Source organism: Convolutriloba macropyga, chromosome 4 (assembly GCF_964194025.1).
Source record: "Convolutriloba macropyga chromosome 4, txConMacr16.3, whole genome shotgun sequence".
Classification (NCBI taxonomy): Eukaryota; Metazoa; Xenacoelomorpha; order Acoela; family Convolutidae; genus Convolutriloba; species Convolutriloba macropyga.
The window spans coordinates 49897053-49921777 of NC_134471.1; the positions used below are offsets into that span (position 1 = coordinate 49897053).

Below are 24725 nucleotides of genomic sequence, written 5' to 3' on the forward strand. Positions count from 1 at the left end.
GTGAAATTATTTTTTGTAAGCGAGAGAAGTTTTTTGATCATGCGCTGCTTTCAGTGAATGACTTTTCGACTTGAAAAGTGTTTTTTACAGAATTTCACGTATAGATAACCATTTTTAGCAGCGTGTGTGTGTGTGTGTGCGTGTGTAAGTTTGTGTACGGGTGTGTTTGTATGTGTGTGTCTCCGTGCGTGTGTGTTTGTGTGTGCGTGTGTGTGGGTGGGTATGCGCGTGTGTTTGTATGCGTGTGTGCACGTCCGTGCGTGTGTGTAAGTGCGTGTCTGTTTGCGTGTTTGTATGTGAGTGTGTGTGTGTGTGCGCGTATGTGTGTTTGCGTGCACATGCGGGTGTTTGTGCGTGTGTGTCTGCGTGAGTTTATGGGTGTCTGAGTGAGTTTGTGTGTTTGCGTGCGCGCGTGTGTGTTTGTTTGTGTGTTTGTGTGCGTGTGTGTATATTTGTATGTACGCCTGTATTTGTATGTGCGTGTGCGTCCGTGCGAGTGTGTGTGTTTTATATATATATATATATATATATATATATATATATATATATATATATATGTATATATATATAAATATATATATTTATATATATATATATATATAAATATATATATTTATATATGGGTATATTTTTGTGTAAGTGCGGGCGTAGTTGTGCGTCCGTGCGTGTGTTATTTTGTGTTTGTATGTGTGTGTGTTCGTATTTGTGGGTGTGTGTGTGTTTGCGTGCGCGCACGTGTGTGTTTGTGTGTGAGTCTGTGCGTGCGTGTGTGTTTGTTAAATTTTTGGTGTAAGTGGTTATATGTGTATTTTTATGTGTGGGTATGCGAGTGTGTGTTTGTGTGTGCGTTTGTTTGTACGCATGTATGCGCGCGTCCCTGCGTGTGTGTGTGTAATTGCGTGTGTGGGGGAGGTGTGTTTGCGTGCGTGTGTGTGCTTCCGTGAGAGTGTGTATATATGTGTGTTAGTTTGTGTGCTTGTGTGTGTGCGTGCGTATTTGTGTGTGTGTGAGTATGCGTGTGTGTTTGTTTGTGTGTACGCTTTTGTTTGTATGTGTGCGAGTGTGTGTGTGTGTGTTGGTTTGTGTTTTTGTGTGTGCGCGTGCGTGTGTGTGTCCGTATGTTTGTGTGTACGCATGTGTTTTTATGTGTATGTGCAAGTGCGTGTGTGTGTGCTTGCGTGTGTCTGTGTGTGGGTATGTGCGTTTGCGTGTGTGTGTGTGCGTTTGTGTGTGTGCGTATTTGTGTTTGCGTGCGCGCGCGTGTGTTTGCGTGCGCGCGCGTGTGTGTTTTGTGTGTGTGTGTGTGTGTGCGTGTGCGCGCGTTTTTGTGTGTGTATCAGTATGTGTGTATGTTTGTGTACGCGTGTGTTTGTATATGTGTATGCGTCCGTGTGTGGGTGTGTGTGTCTGCGTGTGTATATGTGTGTATATTTATGTGTGGGTATGCGTGTGTGTATGTGTGTGTGTTCGTGTGTACGCGTGTTTTTGTATGTCTGCGTACGTCCCTGCATGTATGTGTGAGTGTGTGTGCGTGTGGGGGGAGGTGTGTTTGCGTGCGTGTGTCTGTTTGCGCGCGTGTGTGTGTTAGTTTGTGTGCGTGTGTGTATGTGCATGCGTGCGTATTTGTGTGTATGTGTCTTTTCGTGCGCGCGTTTGTGCCTGTGTGTGTTTGTGTGTCTGCGTGTATGCGTGCGTGTGTGTGTGCGTGCTTGCGTGTGTGTATGTATGTTTATGAGTTGGTATGCGTGTTTGTGTGTACGCGTGTGTTTGTAAGTCTGTTCGCGTCCGTGCGTGTGTGTGTGTGTGTGTGTGGGTGCGTATTTGTGCGTTCGCGTGTGCGTGTGTATGTGTGTGTGTGTTTGCTTGCTCGCGTGTGTGTGTTTGTGTGTGTATGCGTGCGTGTGTGTGTTTTGGTGTGCGCGTGTGTTTGTATGTGTGTGCGCCCGTGCCAGTGTCTGTTTGTTACTCTGTGTGTGCGTGTGTATATTTGTTTGGGTAGGCGTGTCTTTTTGTGTACGCGTGTACTTTTTTGTGTCCGCGTCCGTGCGCGCGTATGTGAAAGTTCGGGAGTGTGTGTATGTGTTTGCGTGCGCGTGCGTGTGTTTGTGTGTGTGTGTGCATTCGTGCGAGTCTCTCTCTGTGTGTGTGTGTGTGTTAGTTTGTGTGCGTGTGTTTGTGTGCGTGCGTATTTGTGTATGTGTGTGTGTTTGCGTGCACGCGCGTGTGTTGCTGCGTGTGTGTGCGTGTGTATATATTTGTGTGTACTCGTGTGTTTGTATGTGTGTGTGTTTGGGGGGAAGGTGTGTGTGTTTGTGTCTGTGTGTGTGTGTCCGTGCGTGTGTGTTTGGCAGTTTGTGTGTGTGTGTGCGCGCGCGTGTCTGTGTGTGTTCGTTCGCATGTGTGTGTTTGTGTTTGTGTGCGTCCTTGCGAGTTTTTGTGCTCGTGTGTCTTTGTGCGTTCGTGTGCGTTTGTGTTTGTGTGTGTGTGTGCATTCGTGCGAGTCTCTCTCTCTCTGTGTGTGTGTGTGTGTGTTAGTTTGTGTGCGTGTGTTTGTGTGCGTGCGTATTTGTGTATGTGTGTGTGTTTGCGTGCACGCGCGTGTGTTGCTGCGTGTGTGTGCGTGTGTATATATTTGTGTGTACTCGTGTGTTTGTATGTGTGTGTGTTTGGGGGGAAGGTGTGTGTGTTTGTGTCTGTGTGTGTGTGTCCGTGCGTGTGTGTTTGGCAGTTTGTGTGTGTGTGTGCGCGCGTGTGTCTGTATGTGTTCGTTCGCATGTGTGTGTTTGTGTTTGTGTGCGTCCTTGCGAGTTTTTGTGCTCGTGTGTCTTTGTGCGTTCGTGTGCGTTTGTGTTTGTGTGTGTGTGTGCGTCCGCGCGATTGTGTGTGTTTGTGCGTGCGCTGATGTGGTTGCGTGTGTCTCTGCGTGGTGGTGTGTATGTGTATGTGTGTAGGTGCGTGCGCGTGTTTTTGTATGTTTGTGCGTGCGCGCTTTTGTATGTTTTTGCATGCTCGTGCTTGTGTGGGCGTGCGTGCGTGTGTTTGTTTGCGTGCGTGCGAGTGTGTGAATTAGTTTGTGTGTGTGTGTGTGTGTGTGTGTGTGTGTGTGTGTTCGTGTTTGTGTACGCGTGGGTTTGTATTTCTGTGTGCGTGTGTGTGCGTATGTGTGTGGTGTGTGCGTGCGTGTGTGCTTGCGCGCGTGTGTGTGTTTGTGTGGGCGTGTGTGTGTGTGTTTAAGTGAGTGTGTGTGCGTTGGAATGTGCGTCCGTGTGTGTGTGTGTGTGTTTGTTCGTGCGCGCGCGTGTGTGTGTATGTGTGTTCGTTTGTGTTTGTATGTGTGCGCGTGTGTCTGTGTGTGTGTGCGAGTGTGTATGTCAGTTTGTGCGTGCGTTTGTGTTTGTGTGTGTGCGTCCGTGCGATTGTGATTGTTTGTGCGTGCGCGCGTGTGGGTGCGTGTTTGTGTGTGTGAGTGTGTTTGTGTGTGTGTGTGTCTGGGGGTGGTGTGTATGTGTGTGTGTAGGTGCGTGCGCCTGTGTGTGTGTTTGTGCGTGCGCGCTTGTGTGTGTGTGTGTGCGTGCGCGTGCTGGTGTGGCGTGTGTGGGCGTGCGCTCACGTGTGTTTGTGTGTGCGTGCGTGAGAGTGTGTGTGTTCGTGTGCTTGTTGTACGCGTGTGTTTGTATTTGTGTGTGAGTGAGTGTGTGTGTGGCTATATATGCGTGTGTGTGTGTGCTTGCGCGGGTTTGTGTGTTTACGAGGGCGCGCGTGTTTGTGTATGTATTTGTGCGTGTGTGTGTGTGCGTGTGTGTGTGTAAGTGCCTATGTGTGTGCGTTGCTATGTGCGTCCGTGTGTGTTTGTGTGTGTGTGTGGTTGTTCGTGCGCCCGCGTGTGTGTTTGTGTGTGTATGCGTGTGTGTTTGTGCGTGTATGTGTGCGAGTTTGTGTGTTATTTTGTGTGCGTGTGTGTGTGTGCCCGCGTGTGCGTGTTTGTGTGCGCGCGTGTGTGCTTGTGCATGCGGGTGCTTTTGTGGGTGTGTGTTGGTGTGCGCTCGCGTGTCTGTTTGTGTGTGCGTGCGTGTGAGTGTGTGTGAATTAGTTTGTGTGTGTTCGTGTGTTTGTGTACGCGTGTGTTTGTATTTTTGTTTGCGTGTGTGTGCGCGTATGTGTGTGTGCGTGCTTGCGCTTGTGTGTGTGTGTTTGTGTGTGCGTGCTTGCGCTTGTGTGTGTGTGTTTGTGTGGGCGCGCGTGTATGTGTGTTTGCGTGCGTGTGCTGGTGTGGGCGTGCGTGCGTGTGTGGGCGTGCGCTCACGTGTGTTTGTGTGTGCGTGCGTGAGTGTGTGTAAATTAGTTTGTGTGTGTGTGTTCGTGTGCTTGTTATACGCGTGTGTTTGTATTTGTGTGTGCGTGAGTGTGTGTGGCTATATATGTGTGCGTGTGCGTGTGTGTGTGTGTGCTTGCGCGCGTTTGTATGTGTTTATGAGGGCTCGCGTGTTTGTGTATGTATTTGTGTGTGTGTATGTGTGTGCGTGTGTGTGTAAGTGCGTATGTGTGTGCGTTGGTATGTGCGTCCGTGTGTGTGTGTGGTTGTTCGTGCGCCCGCGTGTGTGTGTGTGTATGCTTGTGTGTTTGTGCGTGTATGTGTGCGAGTTTGTGTGCCCGCCTGTGCGTGTTTGTGTGCGTGCGCTTGCTTTTGTGGGCGTCTGTTGGTGTGCGCTCGCGTGTTTGTTTGTGTGTGCGTGCGTGCGAATGTGTGTGAATTAGTTTGTGTGTGTTCGTGAGTTTGTGTACGCGTGTTTGTATTTTTGTTTGCGTGTGTGTGTGTGCGTATGTGTGTGTGTGCGTGCTTGCGCTTGTTTGTGTGGGCGCGCGTGTATGTGTGTGTGTGTGCGCGCGCGTGTGTGTGTGTGGGGGGGGGGGGGTTGTGTGTGTGTGTGTGTGTGTGTGTGTGTGTGTGTGTGTGTGTGTGTGTGTGTGTGCGTCTGTGTTTGTGTATTTGCGCGCGCGTGTGTGTGTATGTGTGTGTGTGTGTGTGTGTGTGTGTGTGTGCGTGTGTTTGTGTATAATTTTTATCACTAAACCATTGTTGTGACGTGCGGCAGTGTTTTTGTGAATAATTTGATGAAATTTGTGCTCGATTTTGAATCAACTTTCGTTGTGATAACAAAAGTTGCATAGCTTACCGATGAAATATCTATCTTTCTCCAACACCTTTCTCGATTTTTTATGAGAAAAATTTTCGGAAAAAAGTAGGCTTTTTAATAGTAATGCGGTGTCAGTTAACTAAACTTAAAACAGGTTGCGCTAGGAGGGCGTTAAGTTCTTAGAGCATTACGCCTTACCATTCCCCTAAGAATGCAATTCAATCAAAACTGTTTTGAGGAGATGATTTCATGATGTGAAGGGCGGTTCTTAATGTTGAAAGTTTTACGAAGTCACGCCCCCATCCCCCACTCAGTTACCGCCCACGCCACCATTCACACTCCCAGTCCACCCTCCTCTATCTGGTGGTTTAGGTTTCGAACTCCCTCTCGTCTCCAGCCCACCAATCCCCCACCCCCCGTACTCTGCTCACCCCCTCCACTCGACCCCGCCCCGAATGCTAGCATCTCTGAGCGCTGAGCACCAGCTGGGAGCTACCAAAACCAACGATTATTTTAGTAGCGATTTTGTAGCGATTATACTAGTACTATATTCTTTTTTTGGCCAATTTTGTCTAACCCTTTTGAATTTTCGTCCTCAAAAACGGGGTAAACAGGTGGAGGGCATTAAGTAGCTGAGCAGCTCTTTTAAAGCCCGACGCCTTGCTACTCTCTAAATATGCAATGCCCCCCCCCCCCCATCATCCCTCACCCGTCATTTGAGAGCAATTCGCCCGGCGTTAGTCGGCCATGTTTGTTTTTACCTCCACTTTTTACTTGCCTGTCTTTCGAAATGGTTACTATAGTGAAGTTCAGTTTTTGTAAGGAGGCAGATTGATACCATATAGATCTTTTCTTGCTTCGTGTTGATTTTTTTGGCTATTCTTGTTAATTCGTCTCCATCAATTGTGTGATAAGTTTTTTTGACTTACTTCACTAAACAAATGACTTCTGCACTCACTTAATAAAGTTTACATTTTAAAAACATTTTAAAAAGACAATTGAAGATCATTAGTGTTTCTAAACGGCGCCACAAACTTAAATGCTCTAATTCTTGATGATTAGAGATTTTTGGAACTTTTCATCTGGAACAACATATTCCGGATGTAACCCTTAAAATCCCAGAAAAATACAGGTGTTGTCAATCTATCTTTATTACTTAGATTTTTTTCAATTTTAATGAAAGTCAAGGATGTCTATGGCGGCTATTTTGCGGCAATCTACCGGTTGTGTTAATTTCAACTATACGGATAACTTGTCGGTATTCTGACACATTGGATATTTTGGCATTAATATTTTGTCATGGCTTTGTAATAGTACTGTTCTTTATTAGTGTGCAAAATGGTGTGAATTTTTAAGAGTAATTACTTGCTCCGTATTACTTGTATAACTAATCAATAATTGATAGGCATGTCTGCTACGTAATTCAGAATATTTTAAACAAGGTTGCTTCAAGAGCTAATTTGTCGTTTTGGATGCTTAACGGTCCGGTTTATCCGAGCCATATTCACATATGTTCACATATTCGGCGGTTCACATATTCACTGCAAATCAGTTCGCGGATGTGAGCATAGGTATTAAGTTGTATCTCCGTTGTTTTAGAATCATTCTTTTGTGGGCTGGCGTTCCTTCACGACGGATTTCCGTCCTGCTCAGTTGCGACCTCTAGTAGTGGTGGTGGGGGCAGCGGCGGAATCAGGATAGCCCACAGGGACATTAAAAGCAGGAATATTCTACTAAAGAAAGACCTAACTTGTTGCATTGCAGATTTTGGGTTGGCCATGGAACTGAGACCCGACCAGGAGATCGGTTGTGCGCATAGTCAGGTATACAACAAGCAATTTTTAGACAGACAAGATTTTTCAATGCTGACCGATTTTTCAAAACTTCCAAAAAAATGTCAACGGAATTTCGCTGATAACCGTCATTTGCAAAAGGTAAGTATTATTTCTTGTATTTAATAGCAACGAAGCAATAGTTGAGGCTATTATTGATCTTATCATGGGTTGTAAGAATAGGTGTGTCAATCAATAGCTTTTCTCGGTTGAATTTGCATCGGGAAATGCGGGACGTGCTAAAGGTTGCAGTGGTTTGACTGCTAAACAAATTTTAATAGCAGAGCGAAGAGAGGATGGTTAATTGCTCTCAAGCAAAGTTTTTAGCAATTATATTAGCCCTGTTGGTCTTTTTTATGCGATTTTTCTTTTCGTCTGACCCATTTGGTTTTCGTCCTTAAAAACGGAATAAGCAGGTAGCGCCCAGAAGACATTTAGTTATCTTAGACCCTTTCAGCTCACTAGTATGCGATTCTCAGAAACTGTTTTTTGAGACTTATACTTATGGTGTGAAGGGCGGGTCTTAAAGGTTGGCCTGACCCCCCCCCCCCCCCCCCCTCAACAATCCCCCCGCTGCGCTCACCTCACACTTCAATTTAGCTAAAGCTAGCCTCACTAAACCGTAGCTAGCTTTTGACGAAGTCAAACGCTCGCCGGTCGTTTGAGAGCAATTCGCTCCGACGTTAGACGGTTATGTTTGAGAGCCGCCATCAGCCTCTCAACGGCTATTATCTAGGCGCTCTCTTTTTGATTCGCTTTACCTTTTAATCACGTTTTTCGTTTGACATATGTCACGATTTTCAGGCTTAACTTCTGACTTACTTCACTCTGTTTCAACTGAATGGATTTTAAATTCTTTCACGTATTGAATTACGTAATGTTGTGAATACGTCAAATTGAAAAGAGCAAAATCTAAAGAAACGAGATTAACATATAAAGCCCGGTCATTAAATCATAATGCATAAGGTTATTGAAGTGATTGCTAGCTGGCACTCGTATTATACTTACTTAATAGCCTTCTTTTTAGAAGCTGACTTAAGTTTAATTTTAGAATTTAACTGAATATGTAGACTTTAGACACCAAATAAGATCAATTTGACACTTAGAAAAATTCTGTCCTCTTAATTTTTTTCTTTTTCTATTTCAATCCCAATGTGCGTCAAGCGGGTGCAGGGCGGCTATTTTCCGGTAATTTTTTTGGCCTTTTGTTTTAATTGCTCTCAAACGAAGGGATTTATCGATGCTAAGCGATGCTCTCGATTTAATCGATTTTTTGTCAAACTTTTGGTCCTCACAAACGGAATAAAATTGTAATGCCCGTAGGGCATTTATTCGCTGAATAGATCTGTAGGAGCAACATCTATTAGCTCTTCCCTTTTCCGAGAGAGTTAGAAACAGGTGTCCAAAATTTTTGACACCGTGACTGAAATGTTTTAAGCGCCGCCCTCATCTTCGCAGTCGGTTATTATAGCGACCATATTTGTTTCATTTCAAAGATGTTAAATTATATTGGGTGTGTCTTGTTACAACTCTAAAAAGTATTGGTTTTCTTAAGGTTTTTTAAAAAAATCAGAAACGTGATAAACCCAATTTTAGATGCCCGCCACTTGAACTTTGTTCTTAGTCTTAGTTGCCCTCTCTACTGCTGAATGGTTTTGATACTAGCCCTTGTATCCGCCCAGCAGGAAGCAGGACAATGTCTAAGAGCGGAATGAAATCAATTGAGTTCGCACTTCAAAAAATGTTTTCGTACCTCTATCAATTTTTTCCCTTTTCTTCTGTTCAATCCTAATCAGGGTAGTGGGAATCCAGGGCGGCTGTTTTCCGGCAATCTGTGGGATGTGTTTTTTTAAATAACCGCCGTCAGCCTCTCAAACGGCTATTATATAGGCGCTCTCCTTTTTCAAAAAAATTGGCTCTACCTTTTGATCACTTTTTTCTTTTTACTTAAGTCACGACTTTCACGTTTGACTTCTTACTTACCTCACTAACTGTTTCAACTGGATGGTTTTTAAACCCATTCACTCAATGAATTATGCAAGATAGTTAATGCAGTCAAGGTCAAAAGAGCAAACTGAAAAGAGACTGGATAAATCGATAAAGCCCGGTCATTAAGTCATTGAGAATTAGGTTATCAAAGTTCATTAGAGTGTTTGCTAGCTGACCTTGGTATTAAGCTTATTAGCTTCAAGTTTAGAAGCTGAATTAAGTATAGTTTAGAGTCCATTTGAAACTGCACGCCGAATTTTTCGACATTGAAAAAAAAACAGAAAGAAATTCAGTCAATGTCTTTTTTTCTGTTTCAATCCTGATATGCATCAAGCGTGTCAACGGCGGCTATTTTCCGGTAATCTACAGGCTATGTTTCCATTTTCCGCTTGTCAAATTTTTCAAAAACGCGATAAACGGGTGAAGGAGGGGGCAATTTCATTCTTTAAGGGTTCTTAATCTTGCTGAAACCAAGGTGAAACCAAGCCTAGAATTTGAAACCAGATTTTCATTGTTTTGGATCGCACTTGGTATTCTTTTTAAATGGGATACCATCAGTCTTTTCTGAGGCTATTATACTGCAATCTGTTGGCTATTCTTGTATTGAAGCTTGAGTTTGGCAGTCTTTTTTGCGGCTATTCCCCGGTAAAAAAATTTTGAAATATTTGAAAACTGTTTCAGATAATTTCTGAAATTGATTTTAAAATATGTGGCAAACTTCAGTTTTTGGTTTCTCACAGAATATATTGAATTGACCTCTTTTTATAGCCGTGACCGTTGGCTAATTGGAACGCACATTTGCACGTTATGAAGCTCTCCCCTCCGCAACGACCTCTCCCTCTTTTGATATAGAATGATTTCAGGTTGGCACTAGACGTTACATGGCGCCAGAGGTGTTGGAGGGTGCCATAATATTCACGGCCGAGGCTTTCCTCCGAATAGATATATACGCTGCGTCACTAGTTCTGTGGGAGCTGCTCAACTGCTGCACTGTTAATGGTGAGATCTTTTCATTCAAAAGCTCTTAGTTTGAACGTTTATATATTAAACTTTTTAGCAAATGCCGGCCAACAATTTATTTCGGTAAATTCCAGAGCTTGAATTTCACACTGTTGATTTCATCTAGTCGCCAAACAGAGTCTTTGAGGGGTATTTTTTTATCAGTTTAATCGGAGACATCTCATAAGGCAACAGAAGATTTTGTATCAGCATATCCGAATTAAAGTTAAAATTGCTTGACATCGCTTGTCGAGTTGTAAGATTTTATGGTTGGCTTTTTTAAATTAACATTCTAGTTGATCCTTATCAGACTGACAGTTTCAGTGAGTAGCAAATTAGAGAGCAACAGAATTTGCCATTAGTTTTTGCTACACCGCCGCTATGCAACTCCAATTCATCAGAAGTCACGCAATTCATCAGAATTTGTGCCAATATTAACTATTTTCTCACAATTAGTGGGACACCAATGCCATCGTTATTGGAGCTTGAATCTTAAACTTCAAGTAGTCTCAAACTTACGTTTTAGTAGTCTCTATCAGATGTCAGTCAGTATGTTCACAATGTAGTTTCTGGTACTCAGAAATTGTATATATTGCAGAAACGACAACATACAAAGTTCCCTTCGAAGTAGAACTGGGACCCACTCCTGCTGCCGAGCAGATCAATGTGTTCGTGGCTGAGAACAGAATGAGACCTGTGATCCCCGTCAACTGCAAACGGAGCAAGGTCGGTTCCAAAGCTATTTTGAGACCCGATTCTGTCCAGTTATTGGGTTCTATTCATAGAGAAAACGATCTTTTCCGTTTGCCCCCCCCCCCCCCCCCCCAGTACGTTATGTACCTCCCAGTTACAGTGCACGTGTCATTAAATGGTGAATCATTATGTAGAATATGGCACGTGCGTCTGAGGGGTGCAAATAATATGCACACACTGTTTTTTTGGGGGGGGGGGGGGGACAAACGGAAAAGATCCAGAGCAAACGGAAAAGATCCAGAGACAAATTTTATAATGTAGAACATAAACCCCCTCTCTCAACATAAATTTGCATTGGTATTCGTGCAGAGCCTGAATAATGTTCTCGCCGACTTTTTCGTTTTGCTTGACCTAAATTTTCCCATCATTCACAAGTGTCAGCAGCTGAACTCAAGTGGCGGCAGTTCATTACTAAAAGTCAAATGAAAAGTGCGCCGAAATTGGTGTATTTTTTTCAGTTTCACATAAATTTTATTTGTGGTTATGGTGGTATATAATAACCCCTAATGACGTCTTTTGAAGCCCCCTTAGTGAACTAGTTACCCCTTAGTTACCCCCCCCCCCCGGACTGAAGCGGGCGGCAATAGATTCGAGTTCCCACTAGTCGTTCGAGAGCAATTCTTTCGACGCCACTCTGTTATGTTTATGGTAGGTATGGGATGTTGTGGAAATGCATGAAAGAGTTGAAATGCTTTTCATGTTTTGCTGTCTTTCAGATGCTGTCAGTGATATGCGAGACAGTTGAAGAATGTTGGGATCAAGACTGTGAGGCAAGACTCTCGGCTGTCTGTGTGCAGCAGCGACTCCTCAGATTGCAAGCAGAATTCAACAACACAGAGCATCACACAAGGTGAATCAACATTTGTCTCATTAATAGCCGCCGTCAGCCTCTCAACGGCCAATATTTAGGCGCTCTCCTTTTTTTTACAATTCAAAGAATTTGAATTGTATTGGGGCGCTGTCTTTTTTAATTGCTCTCAAACGAAGTTTGTAGCGATTATATTAGTCCTGTCGTTCTTTTTAGGCGATTTTAGACCGATTTTTCGTCTGACGCTTTTGACTTTTCGTCCTCAAAAACGGGATAAACAGGTAGCGCCCAGCGGGCATTAAGTGCTCTTAGAGCCTTTCAGCTCTGTTTCAGTTCAAACTGTTTTGGAGACTTATAATTATGGTGTGAAGAGCGGTTCTTAGAGGTTGAAGACCCCCCCCCCCCCCCAAATGTTGACCTCCCCACTATTGCCCCCACCCCCACCCCCCACCCACGGCTCTGTTGTCCACCCCCACCTGACTCTTGCCACCCCCATCAGCACCCCATGGCTAGCTACTGACGAACAACCGCTCGCTAAAAACACGCAAATTTATACAAATTTTCACAATTTTTTTTCAAGCTTTTTGGAAATTTTTGTAAAACTTTTGTCAAATTTTTGAGTTTTATCATCACTAGATGTTAAGGAACCCACTCTATTCTTTGATAATAGGTTACTGCACAGTTTCTAGTGGTAATAGAATGGTTTTAACATTTCAACTTCGCAAATTTTTGCAATTTTTTGAAAAAATTGCAAATTTTTTCTAGGTTTTTGAAAATTTTTGTTGGTTTTTAGGTTTATCCAGCCTCAAGCGCCAAGGAGCCTCCTCTAGGGTTTGATGATAGGTTACTGTATAGTTTCTAGACCTAATGGAATTTTTTTCATCACGAACTTTATCATTTTTTTTGGAAAAAAATAGCCTCTTTTTAACATTTATTGTCATTATTCAAGATTTTTCAGCCTCAGGGTTCAGAAAACCTGATTAAGGGTTTGATAATATGTGGCTGCATAGTTTTTAGGGGTAATTGAATGGTTTTCAATTTTTTTATTTCACAAATTTTATCGATTTGTTCTTATAAAACTTGCAATTTTTTCAAGTTTTTTGACAATTTTTGTCATTTTATAGATCTAGCCTCAAGAGCCAAGGAACCTCCTCTAGAGTTTGATAACAAGTTTTTGTATAGTTTCTAGATGCAATGGAGTGTTTTTAATTATTTTAACATTTGACGAGTTATTGCATTTTTTCGAAAAAATTTTGGCAATCTTCAAGTTTTTTTGAAATTGTTTGTCATTTTTTTAAGGTTTATAAGGTTTTTTCAAAGTTTATTTTTCCTTTGAGGTTTGATACTAAGCCGGTGCTTAGTTTCTAGAGTTACTGGAATGGTTATCTTTTTTTAATGACTCGAGTTGTAGAAATTTTTTGATAATTTTGAATTTGAAAATTTTTTGAAAAATTATTATCATGTTCCAAGTGTATAGATCTTTATGAGCCAGTGAAACTGTTTAAAGCTTGAAATAGGCATAATAGATGGTCTCTTGAGACAATGGAATGTTGTTCTGAAGATATTATTATCACGAATTTTGGCAAGATTTTGTTTAAATTTGCGGTTGCTAAAATTTTTGAATAATTTTTTCCTTTTCTGAGTTTAACGATCATTACTGGCCAACGAAGCTTTTCTAGTCTTGCAGATGGGTTACATGACCAAAATACAGAGACAGAAAAATGTTTGAACATTTTCTTTACTGCGAAATGTGGAAACTTTTCTTTGGAATTTTGCACTCAGTTTTTTTTTCTATATGATTTAGTTCTAACAAGTTTAGAAAACTTGAAGTTGTAGAGTCAAATCTCATCATGGAAAATATTCCTAGCTCTCTCTCGCTCTCTCTGTGTTGGCTGACGTTTCTTTCCTTCTCCTTCTCGCTCGCGTTTAATCTTTCTCTTTCTCTCTCCTTACTTTTGTTGATGCCGCACTTCAGCGGCTGTTATTTGGCGTGATGTCATCGTCTATTACCCTAATCTCAAGCCCCTTCAATCAAGCTAAAGCTAACCTCACTAAATAGTGGTTAGGTACTGACGAAGCTAACCGCTCGCTGGTTGTTTGAGAGCAACGTTAGTTGGTCTTTTCACACATTTTCATGATTTTTGAAGTCAAATTCGAGCAGTGATTTTGGTCACGCAAAAACAGGAAATAGAGCAAAAATGCGATTGATTTTGCGTACGTTTTTTGTTCTACCTTGTCCTGCTATATTTTTTTTAGTTCGCTTTACCGTTTGCTTAGGTTTTTTGTTTTACATACGTCACAATTTTCACGTTTGACTTCTGACTTACTTCACTGTTTCAACTGAATGGATTTTAAATTTTTCATGCATTCAATTACGCAGTGTGGTGAATACTGTCAAAGTCAGAAGATGAAAAGCAAAAGAGACGGGATTAACGGATAAAGCCCGATCATTATTTCATTGAGAAATAAGTCATCAAATTTCTTTAGAATGTTTGCTAGCTGACATTGGTTTTAAGCTCATTAGCCTTCAGTTTAGAAGCTGAATTAAGTATAGTTTTGGAATCCAACTGAAACTCACGGCAAATTAGAACACTTTTTGTTGACAGTAAAGAAAGAGAAAATTTGGTCAGACAGTTAGGAAAGAGAAAATTCGGTCAGTCTATCTATTTTTTCTTTTTCTGTTTGTCTTGATGTGCATCAAGCGCGTCAACGAAGTTTTTTTCCGGCTGTTATTTGAGCGCTCTTTTTTTACAATACAAAGTATTTGGATTGAATCGGTGCGCTCTCTTTTTACGACTCGAAGGGGAGTTTTGGTAGGGGTTCCTTTTTACGTCTCGAAGAGGTGTTGTGGTTTTCTGTTTTTTTTAGTATGTGAGCGAGCAAAGAAACCAGAAGTTCAGAGAGTTTTTCTAAATACTCCTCAGCTGGCTATTATATCGCTCCTATTCTTTTTATAATTCAGAGAAATTGAATTGTATTGGGTTGCTGCCTTTTTTACGACTCGAAGAGGAGTATTGCTGGAGCGTCTTTTGTATCATTAATTTTGTTGGAGTGTATTTGAAACAGGAAGTGAAATGCGTAAAAACAAAGTGTTTAGGTCAAATTTCTGAAGAGTGGAAAGAAGAGTGATTTTTGTTCAAGCTAAGTTTTTGAGAGAGAGCGAGAAAAGTAGGAAAGAAAAAATTTTCGTTAAGCCATCAAATTTTTATCACGTGCGGCATTTTCAAAGCAGTTTTTAGTTTAAATTCCATTTTTTTTCTGTAAAAGGTGTTTGCATTGTTTCCCCAAACTAATAATCATGTATTTAAAAGCTTTTTTGACCATCTGAATCTAAAAACTATTTTTTAGGTTCAATTTTTGACTACATTTTAGATTCAAATTTAATTGTATTGGGTTGCTGTCTCGTTTTTACCACTCGAAGAGGAGTATTGCTGTGTATCATTAATTTTGTTGATGTATTTGAAACAGGAAGTGAAATGCGTAAAAACAAAATGTTTAGGTCAAATTTCTGAAGAATGGAGAGACGAGAGTGATTTTTGTTTATGCTAAGTTTTTGAGAGAGAGCGAGAAAAGTAGGAAAGACGATATTTTCGTTCAGCCAGCAAATTTTTATCACGTGCGGCATTTTCAAAGCAGTTTTTTTGTTAGTTTACATTCCATTTTTTTCTGTGAAAGAGGTTTGCATTGTTTCCCCAAACTAATAATCGTGTATTTAAAAGCTTCTTTGACCATCTGAATCTAAAAACTATATTTTAGATTCAATTTTGCTCTATTTTTAGCATTTTGCCGTGTTTTACGCCTTTTTTAGCAGTTTTATTCTTTTGGTGGTTCTTTAGTTCAGATTAGCTGTTTTAATGGTTTTGCTAGCTTTCGATCCAATTGTTTTTGAATTTGTATTGTTTATTTAAAAGGATAATTGAGTAAGGTTAAGCAACTTTAGGCCGACTTTTTACTGTTTTTAAAAATGTTTTTTAAAAACATTTTTTAAAAAAATATTTTTTGCCTTTTTTATGCTTCTGGCTATATTTTTACTGTTCGATCTTAAATTCTTTGAAGTTTTTTTGAGATTTGTTTGAATTGTATGTCAGGATTTGTCCTGCTATGTTTTTTTCATCGTTCTAGTAAATCGTTTTTTTTCATCGACTTCATCGTTCTAGTAAATTTTTCGCTTACCTTAGTTCACAGCTTGTTCAACTTTTTGCGTGAAGTCTTTTGGACTTCTCTAGGCTAGTTTCACTCTTCTCACAATCTGCTCAAAGTGCTTTTAGACAGCGGTTGCTCAGCAAAGCATTTCAAAATGAACAGAGTCAGCATCAAAAAACGAAATCAGAAATAGAAACGTGATAAACCCATAAAGCCCAATTTTAGATGCCCGTTACTCGAACTTTGTTCTTAGTTATCTTCTCTAATGCTTATTGGTTTTGACACTAGCCCCTGTGTCGTCTCACTAGGATAAAAGAGTAGGTTCAGCACCAAAGTGACATCCAATTAGTTCGCGCTTTAAAACTGTTTGTTTACAAATATCATTTTTTATTAGTTTTTTCTCTTCTTTCAATCCCAATCCTGGTCATGGGAATCAACGGCGGCTTTTTTCCGGCAATCTTCGGGGTTTCTTCAGTAGCTGCGATAGCGAGCTAATATTGTCTTTCTTGTATTGTGGTGACCGTTGTTTCTTTGTTTCGGCGTCTGACGCTCTTTTTCGTTTTACATTTTTTCACACAGCAAAGCTGAAAAATTCAAATTTTCTTAATGACTTTTTAATCTCACTGAAGGTTTTTGTGCGCGTGACGTCATTTCTCACTCACTCACACTCTCTCTCTCTCTCTAGCAAAAGTTTTTAACTCATTTGCGTTATTCTACTTCGATCATTCGCGACTTACCTCACGCAATAAAATGATTTTTGCTCTTTGAAACTCTCAAGTTTAATTTGAATTAGTTTTAGGTCAAAGGAACTCGTGTGTGCAGTAAAGGTCCCTAATAAAAAGGACTCTGCGGAATGATATTTGACAATCTTTGTAATTTATCACGGAATGTTTTTTACATAGCTTTTTGAGCTGCGTCGATTTTTTCAATTGAGATCTGTACGTTTCTATCTCTATTTTACGGCAGGCAGGTCTATTTGGCAGCTATTCCGGCAATCTGCTGGCCGTGTTTTTACGACGCGAAGAGGCCTTTTGGCTTTCTTGAGATTTTCCAGGAAGTACTGTGTTCAGACGGGGTTTTGATCTAAAAGTGAAAGTAAAGTTTTTGTGAACTAATTTTCACTGAGCGAGAGAAGTTTTTATGCATGCTGCAATGATTTTGAGTAGTTTTTCCGACAGAAGAGTCCATTGATTGAATTGACGGTTTTCAAGTTTTTCGTCTGTTTGGCTCATTTTTTGCTTGCAGTTAGTTTTTTTTCTGAAGAAACAATTTTCGATCGTAGCTGCTGTCCGCAGTTGATATTGAGGGCCCAATAATGAGTTTCAAGAACAAAACGGCTCACCTTTGTCAAGTTTTTAGGAAATTTATGACTTTTAATAAATTGTGTACTTTCTGAATCTCGAGCAGAATTTGTCATAAGTGTATATGATAACGGACTTTTAGTGCCTTAGATTTTATATTGGGTTTCTGAAATAAGGCTTTTGTGCTCATTCAGAGATTTCATATTTACGTTATTGACGTTTGAATTGTGTTTTTTGGCCTTAATTGTTTGAATGTTGAATGTTCTAAATAATGAAGTTCACTTTTTTAACCAGTTTTTATCTTTGGACTTAACCTTCTCATTCCAGTTTTTACCACATTTTTGCTTATCGTCACTATCTATGATATTTTGTAGCATTAACTTTTTGCTCTGACGTTCGTATAAGTTTTCAATTTTCAAGATTTCTGCCTGTTCACGATTCCTTCTCTCATTTTCTGTTTCATTAAATATGTTGTGGTTCCAAGAATTCGCTTGCGGAAAACAATTTTAAAGTGATCCATTTTTTAAACAATTTTTCATTGGATTTAAACTATTTCATCAAAGGGTCTCATCACATTTGGGACAACTATCAGTCAATCTTTTCAAATGCTATGTTATCAAAATCGACAACGTTCTGCTATACATTCTGTACACATAGTTATACAGCTGTGAAATTCGGCTTTTTTATATCCAAGATTTTTGTACGATTGTGCGTGACGTCATTTTTCCTGGTTAGTGGAACAAGTTTTGGGACGTTAATGCTAACTTTAATTTAAGGAAGAATGATGAACTGATTATAGGTAACTCTAATTGGAGGTTTTTGAGGACAACTTATAGAAACAACACATATGTTATACAGTTTCTTCTAAATCTAAAAATGACATCTCAGTAATTGGTATAAAATCTTTCTTTTTTGTTTTGTTTTTTCATTATCATTTTGGGACTGTAGGTTTACGAAACCATTTCTGCTACTTTGTGGCAATCTTTGCAACTTTCAGCTGTTTCGGGAAACTCCAAAGTTTTCGAATATCAAGAATTTGCAATTTCAAAGCTTTTGATGTGGAGTGGGCAGCTGTCTTTGTAAGATCTGGTCACACATTTTTTGAACTCGAACTAGTAGTGAAATTGGTTGTTTTTAGTGATGGTTTTAGTCACATCCAATAAGTAAAGAAGGCAACAGTCAATCCTTCAAAGGCATTTTTTTTCGAGTAAAATGAGACATCAGAGTTGTGAGAACTTTATTTGCGTGCTGTAATTTGACTGAAATTGGATTTAACTTGAGTACAAGTATATACATACATAGAAAAATAATTAGGAAGGTATCCTCAACATACTCAAGAAAAGACACGCCGAAAGCCTTTAAGGCTTAGGTAGTGCTGTCCTGTCACTTCTGTTTTTGCTTTTTTCCCCGATTTATTAGTGCCTTTTTAATTGCCCTTGAACGAAATTCATAGCAATTATTGTAAACGTGTGTGTCTTTTTTGTGTGCAAAATTTTCGCTGGACAATTTTTGATTTTTCTAGTAACTTTTTGCGTTTCGCGTGATCTAAAATTCTCTCAATCACAATTTCAAGCAGCTGAATTCAATTGGCGGCAATTTAATACTAAAAGTCAAATGAAAAGTGCGCCGAAACTGGTGCCATTTTTACTTTAAATCTTAATTGTGGTATATGTTAACCTCTAATGTGGTTATTTGAAGCCCACTATTGAACTTCTTAGTCCCATTTAGGCTCCCCCTCCCTCCCCCCGACTGAAGCAGGCTGCAATTGATTAGAGCTTCCACTAGTCGTTCGAGAGCAATTCTTCCGGCGTTTAGTCGGTTATGTTTTACAATTGATTTTCAAAGTCTGTGTTAACTTCGTTTTTGCCGAGCTAACATGAAAAATGACCCTCAGTTTTCTAAAGTACAGAGGATGTAATTGTTGAGATCTCTATGGCCCCAATTGTTAAACTTGAAGGTTTCAACAAAGGGAATCGAGTCAAAGATCATTGTGAAGTCGATAATGAAAATCATTATTAATTGCTCTCGAACAAATTTTGTACCAATTATATTAGCCCGGTGTTTTTCTATGCAACACAACCTTTTCTGGGCTTGCTTTCGGACTCCTCTAAAATTTTGCATCAACATTTTGGCTTTGAAGACACTGAAACTGATAGCTGTTGGCGAATTTTACCCAATTGTTAAACTTGAAGGTTTCAACAAAAAGAATCGAGTCAAAGATCATTGTAAAGTCCAATAATGAAAATCATTATTAATTGCTCTCAAACAAATTTTGTACCCATTATATTAGCCGTGTATTTTTCTATGCAACACAACTTTTTCTGGGCTCGCTTTCGGGCTCCTCTTAAATTTTGCGTCAAAATTTTGGCTTTGAAGACACTGACACTGAAAGCTGTTGGCGAATTCTTATTTTTTTTTGTTTTCAGTTTTTTAACCGTTGTCGTGTTTCCTTGTGTCTCCTTTTCTCTTACATGTGAAGTTTGTAAAGTTCTCACTAGAAGCCAAGTTTTCGGTCCTCGTTTTTTAATAGCCGCCATCATCTCAGCCGGCTATTATAGCGCTCCTATTTTTTTTTACTTCGTCGAATAAAAAATGTTTCGCTTTACCTCATTTTGCCGCTTTTTCAACATTTTGCGTGATATGTTTTTGACTTCTCTAGGTTAGTTTCACTCTTCTCTCATTCTGCTAAAAGTGATTTTGAACATCATTTGCTCAGCAAAGCAATTCAAAATGAACGGAGTCTGTATAAAAAATTGAAGTCAGAAGTAGAAACGGGATAAACCCATAAAGCCCAATTTTAGATGCGCGCTATTTGAACGTCGTTCCTATAAGTCTTAATTATCATCTCTAATGCTTATTGGTATTGATAGTAGCCCCTGTAGCCTCTCTCTAAGAAACAGAATTACGTTATGTTCAACTACGAAATGCCATCAAAATAAATCGGACTTAAAAAATGTTTGTACAAAAATCTTTTTTTTTTCATTATCTTCTTTCAATCCCAATCATGCTTATTGGAATCAACGGCGGCTATTTTCTGGCAATCTGCCGGGTATGTTTTGAATCTTTAACAGGACAATGTGAATTCAGGGATTTGCAAGTTTTCTGTTAAATTCTTTGGATAGCAAAACTGGTTGTCCTGCTATGTACTTAATTTGGTTTTACCATTTTTCATTATTACACCAGGCACGACTTTTACGTTTGACTTTTCTCTTACCACATTCACTGTTTTCAACTATATGGAATTAAGAATTAATCCAGTAATTTTACGCAAAAATGTTCCCGGTCAAAAAGCGAAACAGAAAGAAACGGGATAAACTCGTTTGAGTCTGGGCATTAAGACTGAATATATCAAGACTAAATTTCCATGGAGTATACTCCTTACCAATTTTAGTATTAAGCTGATTGTCCTCCAATTTGGAGACTAAATTCACCATATTATAGGAGTCTGATCAACTTGCGGACCAGATTAGAACACTTTTCGACTGCTGTGTTTATTTTTCCCTTTTTGTTTCCTTAATTATTTATTTTATTTGAATCATGTTGAGTTGGTTTTTGATGGGAAGAATGTAACCGGAAACTAAGAGAACCCTTAGAAAAGTAACAGGAAGCTTGAACCCTTTCGTAATATCAAGCTCGCCACGAATTTTCCTCAACGCTTTTTTCGATATCTTTACTCGCTATAGTTTTTTTTATTATTCGGTGCCTAATGAGAATTATGATTTGAAAAACTTTCAGATGTTGAACGATTTTATCTTGCGTCATTTTTAAGCCTTCTAAGTCTTCTGAAGACAATTTTGGGAAAATTTTTACAATTTCGCTTCCTTTTGTCTGCAGGTTTTACTATGCACGGCTACAGATAGCCAATTGTGCAGCAGTAAATGTCTTGATGCTTCAGTTTTTTAAGTGAAGTTTTGAGTGAGCACTTCGTTATTCCGGTTGATAATGGTTTTTTCTGTTTTGAGGCGAGTATTTTGAAGGCTCTGATTGGTCAGTTTCCTGCAGGCGTATTGGTAGAGTATTCCCTTGAAATGTTTGTCTCGTTTTTTGGAAACCTTTCTTTTAGGTTTTTAATTATTTGTCTCCATTTATGGCTTAGTTACCAGCTCTAGTGCTTACTGATCTTTCATCTCCTTGAGAAGAAAGAGTGAGCTTAGCTAACAAATCTAATTTAACAATCTTCCGGAGTTGTTTTTTTCAGTTTTTGCTGGTTTAAATGCCAATGGGGTTCAAGGGGAATCAATCGCCGCTATTTTCAGGCAATCTATTGGATTTAGAAAAATTTTCAGGTGGAACATCTAAATTATAACAAGGTTCGATTCCTCATGAGAGATTTATCCCTCATGCCGCGTGTCAAAATTAAACGACGAATTTAGCGCTTACAATTTTAAAGAATAACAGGTTATCAATTTATTATCTCTTTTTGCTTGCTTCATTTCAATAAAGTTAGTGTAGGAACATCAAGGCAGTCTGCCGGCTATTTTGGAACAATGTTTCAAATTATAACTGTAATATTGCCAAATAGAAAAAATGTTAAAATATATGGGTCACGCAACCGCACACCTTTAATCAAAGAGTGACGAAGACTGGTTTTGACGTTGGTCTGCTTTGCTGCTTCATTGTAACGCGAAACTGAGATTACAGGTGCTCAGCTGTGAAACGCACTAGGAATGTTTGTCTTTAGCGAGCCTTCTTCATTTGGTAGCGCGATCGATATTGTGTTTTAGTTCACAAGATGACCTCAATGCCGAATATATCCCAGAGTTGGACCCGACCTCAGAACTTCACAGACGCTTAGTTGCAACAGATCAAACAACAACTTCTAACAATGCACCATACGCATCTCAACCACCTCAACCTCAAATGACCACTGCTAAAGTCCAACCACAATTGGAGCAGGTCTCAGCATCGTATGTGTGAATGACCTTACTTGATGCTAACCTCATTAAAGCCCATGCATGGTGCCCGCGAAGTGTCAACATATGGCAATTGATTTAACCCACCACACCACATATTGCTCAAGTCATTCTGCTTTTGTGATGCCAAAATGTTGTGGGACAAATTTTCATTATCACCAGTAAGTGAGGTCATTTGACCCCACTGTGCGAGAAAGTTGGGTTTTACTTCTATTCATATTACACGCTGTTTAAGTACGATTTGGTTCTACTGTTTCAAATACGACTGGATTTTGAGGAACGGTTGCCGTGCAATCCATAGATTAGTTTTTTTTTCACAGCTGGCAGGGGTTAATATATATCAACCGACAAGCGTGTATGAAGTCTTTTACCTGGACGTGAATGTTATCAGTGACTCGTTTGCAGTGTCATGTTGTTATAGAAATTCAAATTGGACTTAGAAACCAGTGATTTCGAAAACTGTTTAGAGCGATGGTTCCTTAGATATACGAAGGGCATGAAATGCAATCGAAATGTTCCGACGGGATTTAAAGGCTTGATTCCACTTAAGTTCGGGTTCTATCAATCTTCACAAAGTCTTTGAGTTTTCGAGGTCTTCTTCAAAGTGATACCGTTCTTCGAGTTTACTAATTACAACTTTTACCTCAGTTACCAAACTTTCGCCCAGTTATCAATTTACAATTGTGAGATTGTGTTCCGACGTAGAATAAAGTTCTTCATTGATTTCACATAGCCACCTCCTCTTTTCTTCGTACAAACATTATCAAGCTTAAACTAGTTTTCTATGTCCTTTTATTTCGTTAGATTAAGTGATTAAGTACGGCTTTGGTTACCTGGTTTACTACCGCTGAACATTTAAACCCTCTTACCCTGGGTTCATGTGTTTCGCTTCTTCCCTTAATTTTAAAAACAATTTAGTTTCTCTTTCCTTTTGCTATGTATTTAGTGAAAATCCAGTTTCAAACGATCAATTCAATGCCTATATAACATGTAAAACTCACGAGACCTCGAGATGTTGAATGGGACGATCGCTATAAGGTATTTTTTAAATGTTTTTGTGTTGAGTTGATCTTGTGTGAAAGTATCATGAAAATGTCTTGATTGGTGTGAATTTCGATAATTTGCTGCATAAAAATATAGTATGTATTTTGAATTGTTTTTAAACTTTCTATATTGAAGGATGAATTACAAAACCAATAGCAAAACTTTCGACTATCTTTGAACTTAAACATCTGTGATCATGAATAGCCGCCGTCAGCCTCTCAATGGCTATTGTTTAGGCGCTCTTTTTTACAATGCAATGGTTGCTTTGTCTCTTAGGAATCAAAGAGGAGTATTGATGGAGCGTCCTTTTATCGATAATTTTTTCGAGTGTATTGAAAACAGGATGTAAAAATCTGCGCTGCACGTGAAATCTAAGTGTTTAGATCCAATTGTTGAAGGAATTGATGAGCAAAAAGAAGAGGTAGTATTTTGTCTGTTCTCGTCGCGTTTTTGAGTGAGAGCAAGAAAAATTGGCGTACAAATTTTTGCTAAGGAATTGAATTTTTTTGATCACGTACGGCTTATTTGAAGCGCAATTTAATAGCCGCCCTCATCTTAGCCGGCTATTATAGCACTCCTATTTTTTTTTTTACATCGTTGAACAAAATTTTGTTTCGCTTTACCTTCGCTCACAGCTTGTTCAAAATTTTGCATGAAATCTTTTTGACTTCTCTGGGCTAGTTGTTTTCTTCGCTCATTCTGCTCAAAGAGCTTTTAAACAGCACTTACACCGCAAAGCTATCTAAAATGAACAAAGTCAGTATCGGAACTTGAAATCGAAAATAGAAACGGGATGAACACAAAGCCCTATTTTAGATGCCCACTACTTGAACTTCCTATAAATCTTATTTACCATCTCCTAACGCCTGTTAGTATTGACACTAGCCCCTGTATCTTCTTATAAAGAAACAAGATTATATCTGTCTGCAAATTCCATTGGTTATTGGAATCAAAGGCTGCTATTTTCGGGTAATCCGCCGGCTGCTTTAGTTTTTGCTCTATATTTTTTGGTGAAGTGGTTTTTCTAAAACGTTAAAACAATTATTTGTACGTTCTGGAGCGTTTATACCATCTCAATAGTACCGAGTATTTTATGGAATCTTGAACTGTTTCTGTGATTTTGCCGTCTTATACTTTTTCAGCGGCTTTTGTATTCTTTTGTTGTTTGAACCCAAAAAGCCCAATTTTCTATACCTGCTACTTGAACTTCGTTTTTATAAGTCTTAGTTAACATCTATAATTCGTTTTTGCATTGATACTAGCCGCTGCATCCTGTGAATCAATCGAATCAATCAAAAATCGAATCAAAATAGTTCACTCTAAAAGAATATTTCTGCAAAACAGTCAATTTTTATCATAGTTTTCTGAGACAAAGAGTTATTGAATCGGGCTACTCTGTTAAAGTAATTATCTTAAGAACGTTTCCGAAAAATTTTTCTGGCTTCAATAAAAAAATTTCACTGGATCCGGTCTTTGCACAACCAAAAATTATTGACCAGTGGTCTGAGGCATTCATAGAATTTAAGCTCTGTAACATCTTGTTAAGCAGAATTAGGTCGTTAAGAACTAGAAAATAGCTGACTGGCAATAGGCGATTTTGAACGAGGCTTTCAACGTATTCCTTGTCTCCCAAAACTGAACGGCAAGTTATCCGTTTTAAACACGATCTTTGCAGTCTTCCCAAGCGTTAAAGTCACTGAGGTCCTGGATTCCGGACATCTGACGCATAAAAGACCGCAGAGAATATATATGTTTTCACCAATGTGCATTTGATAGTTTTTGTGGTGCGGGATATTACTCTTCTTAAA

At 39.5% G+C, this 24725-nt stretch overlaps 1 protein-coding gene across 1 annotated transcript in view; it reads left to right on the forward strand.

Annotated features, from left to right (window-relative positions):
- LOC142337724 (TGF-beta receptor type-2-like) overlaps positions 1 to 23026 on the forward strand; it is a 155969-nt gene extending 132943 nt beyond the window's left edge. The window contains exons 9-13 of the mRNA XM_075387186.1: positions 6735 to 6958; positions 9820 to 9955; positions 10554 to 10681; positions 11425 to 11558; positions 21685 to 23026. Coding sequence (XP_075243301.1) covers positions 6735 to 6958; positions 9820 to 9955; positions 10554 to 10681; positions 11425 to 11558; positions 21685 to 21877 — 815 coding nt within the window. The 3' untranslated portion in view covers positions 21878 to 23026. The remainder of the gene's footprint in view (positions 1 to 6734; positions 6959 to 9819; positions 9956 to 10553; positions 10682 to 11424; positions 11559 to 21684) is intronic.
- The last annotated feature ends 1699 nt before the right edge of the window (positions 23027 to 24725 follow it).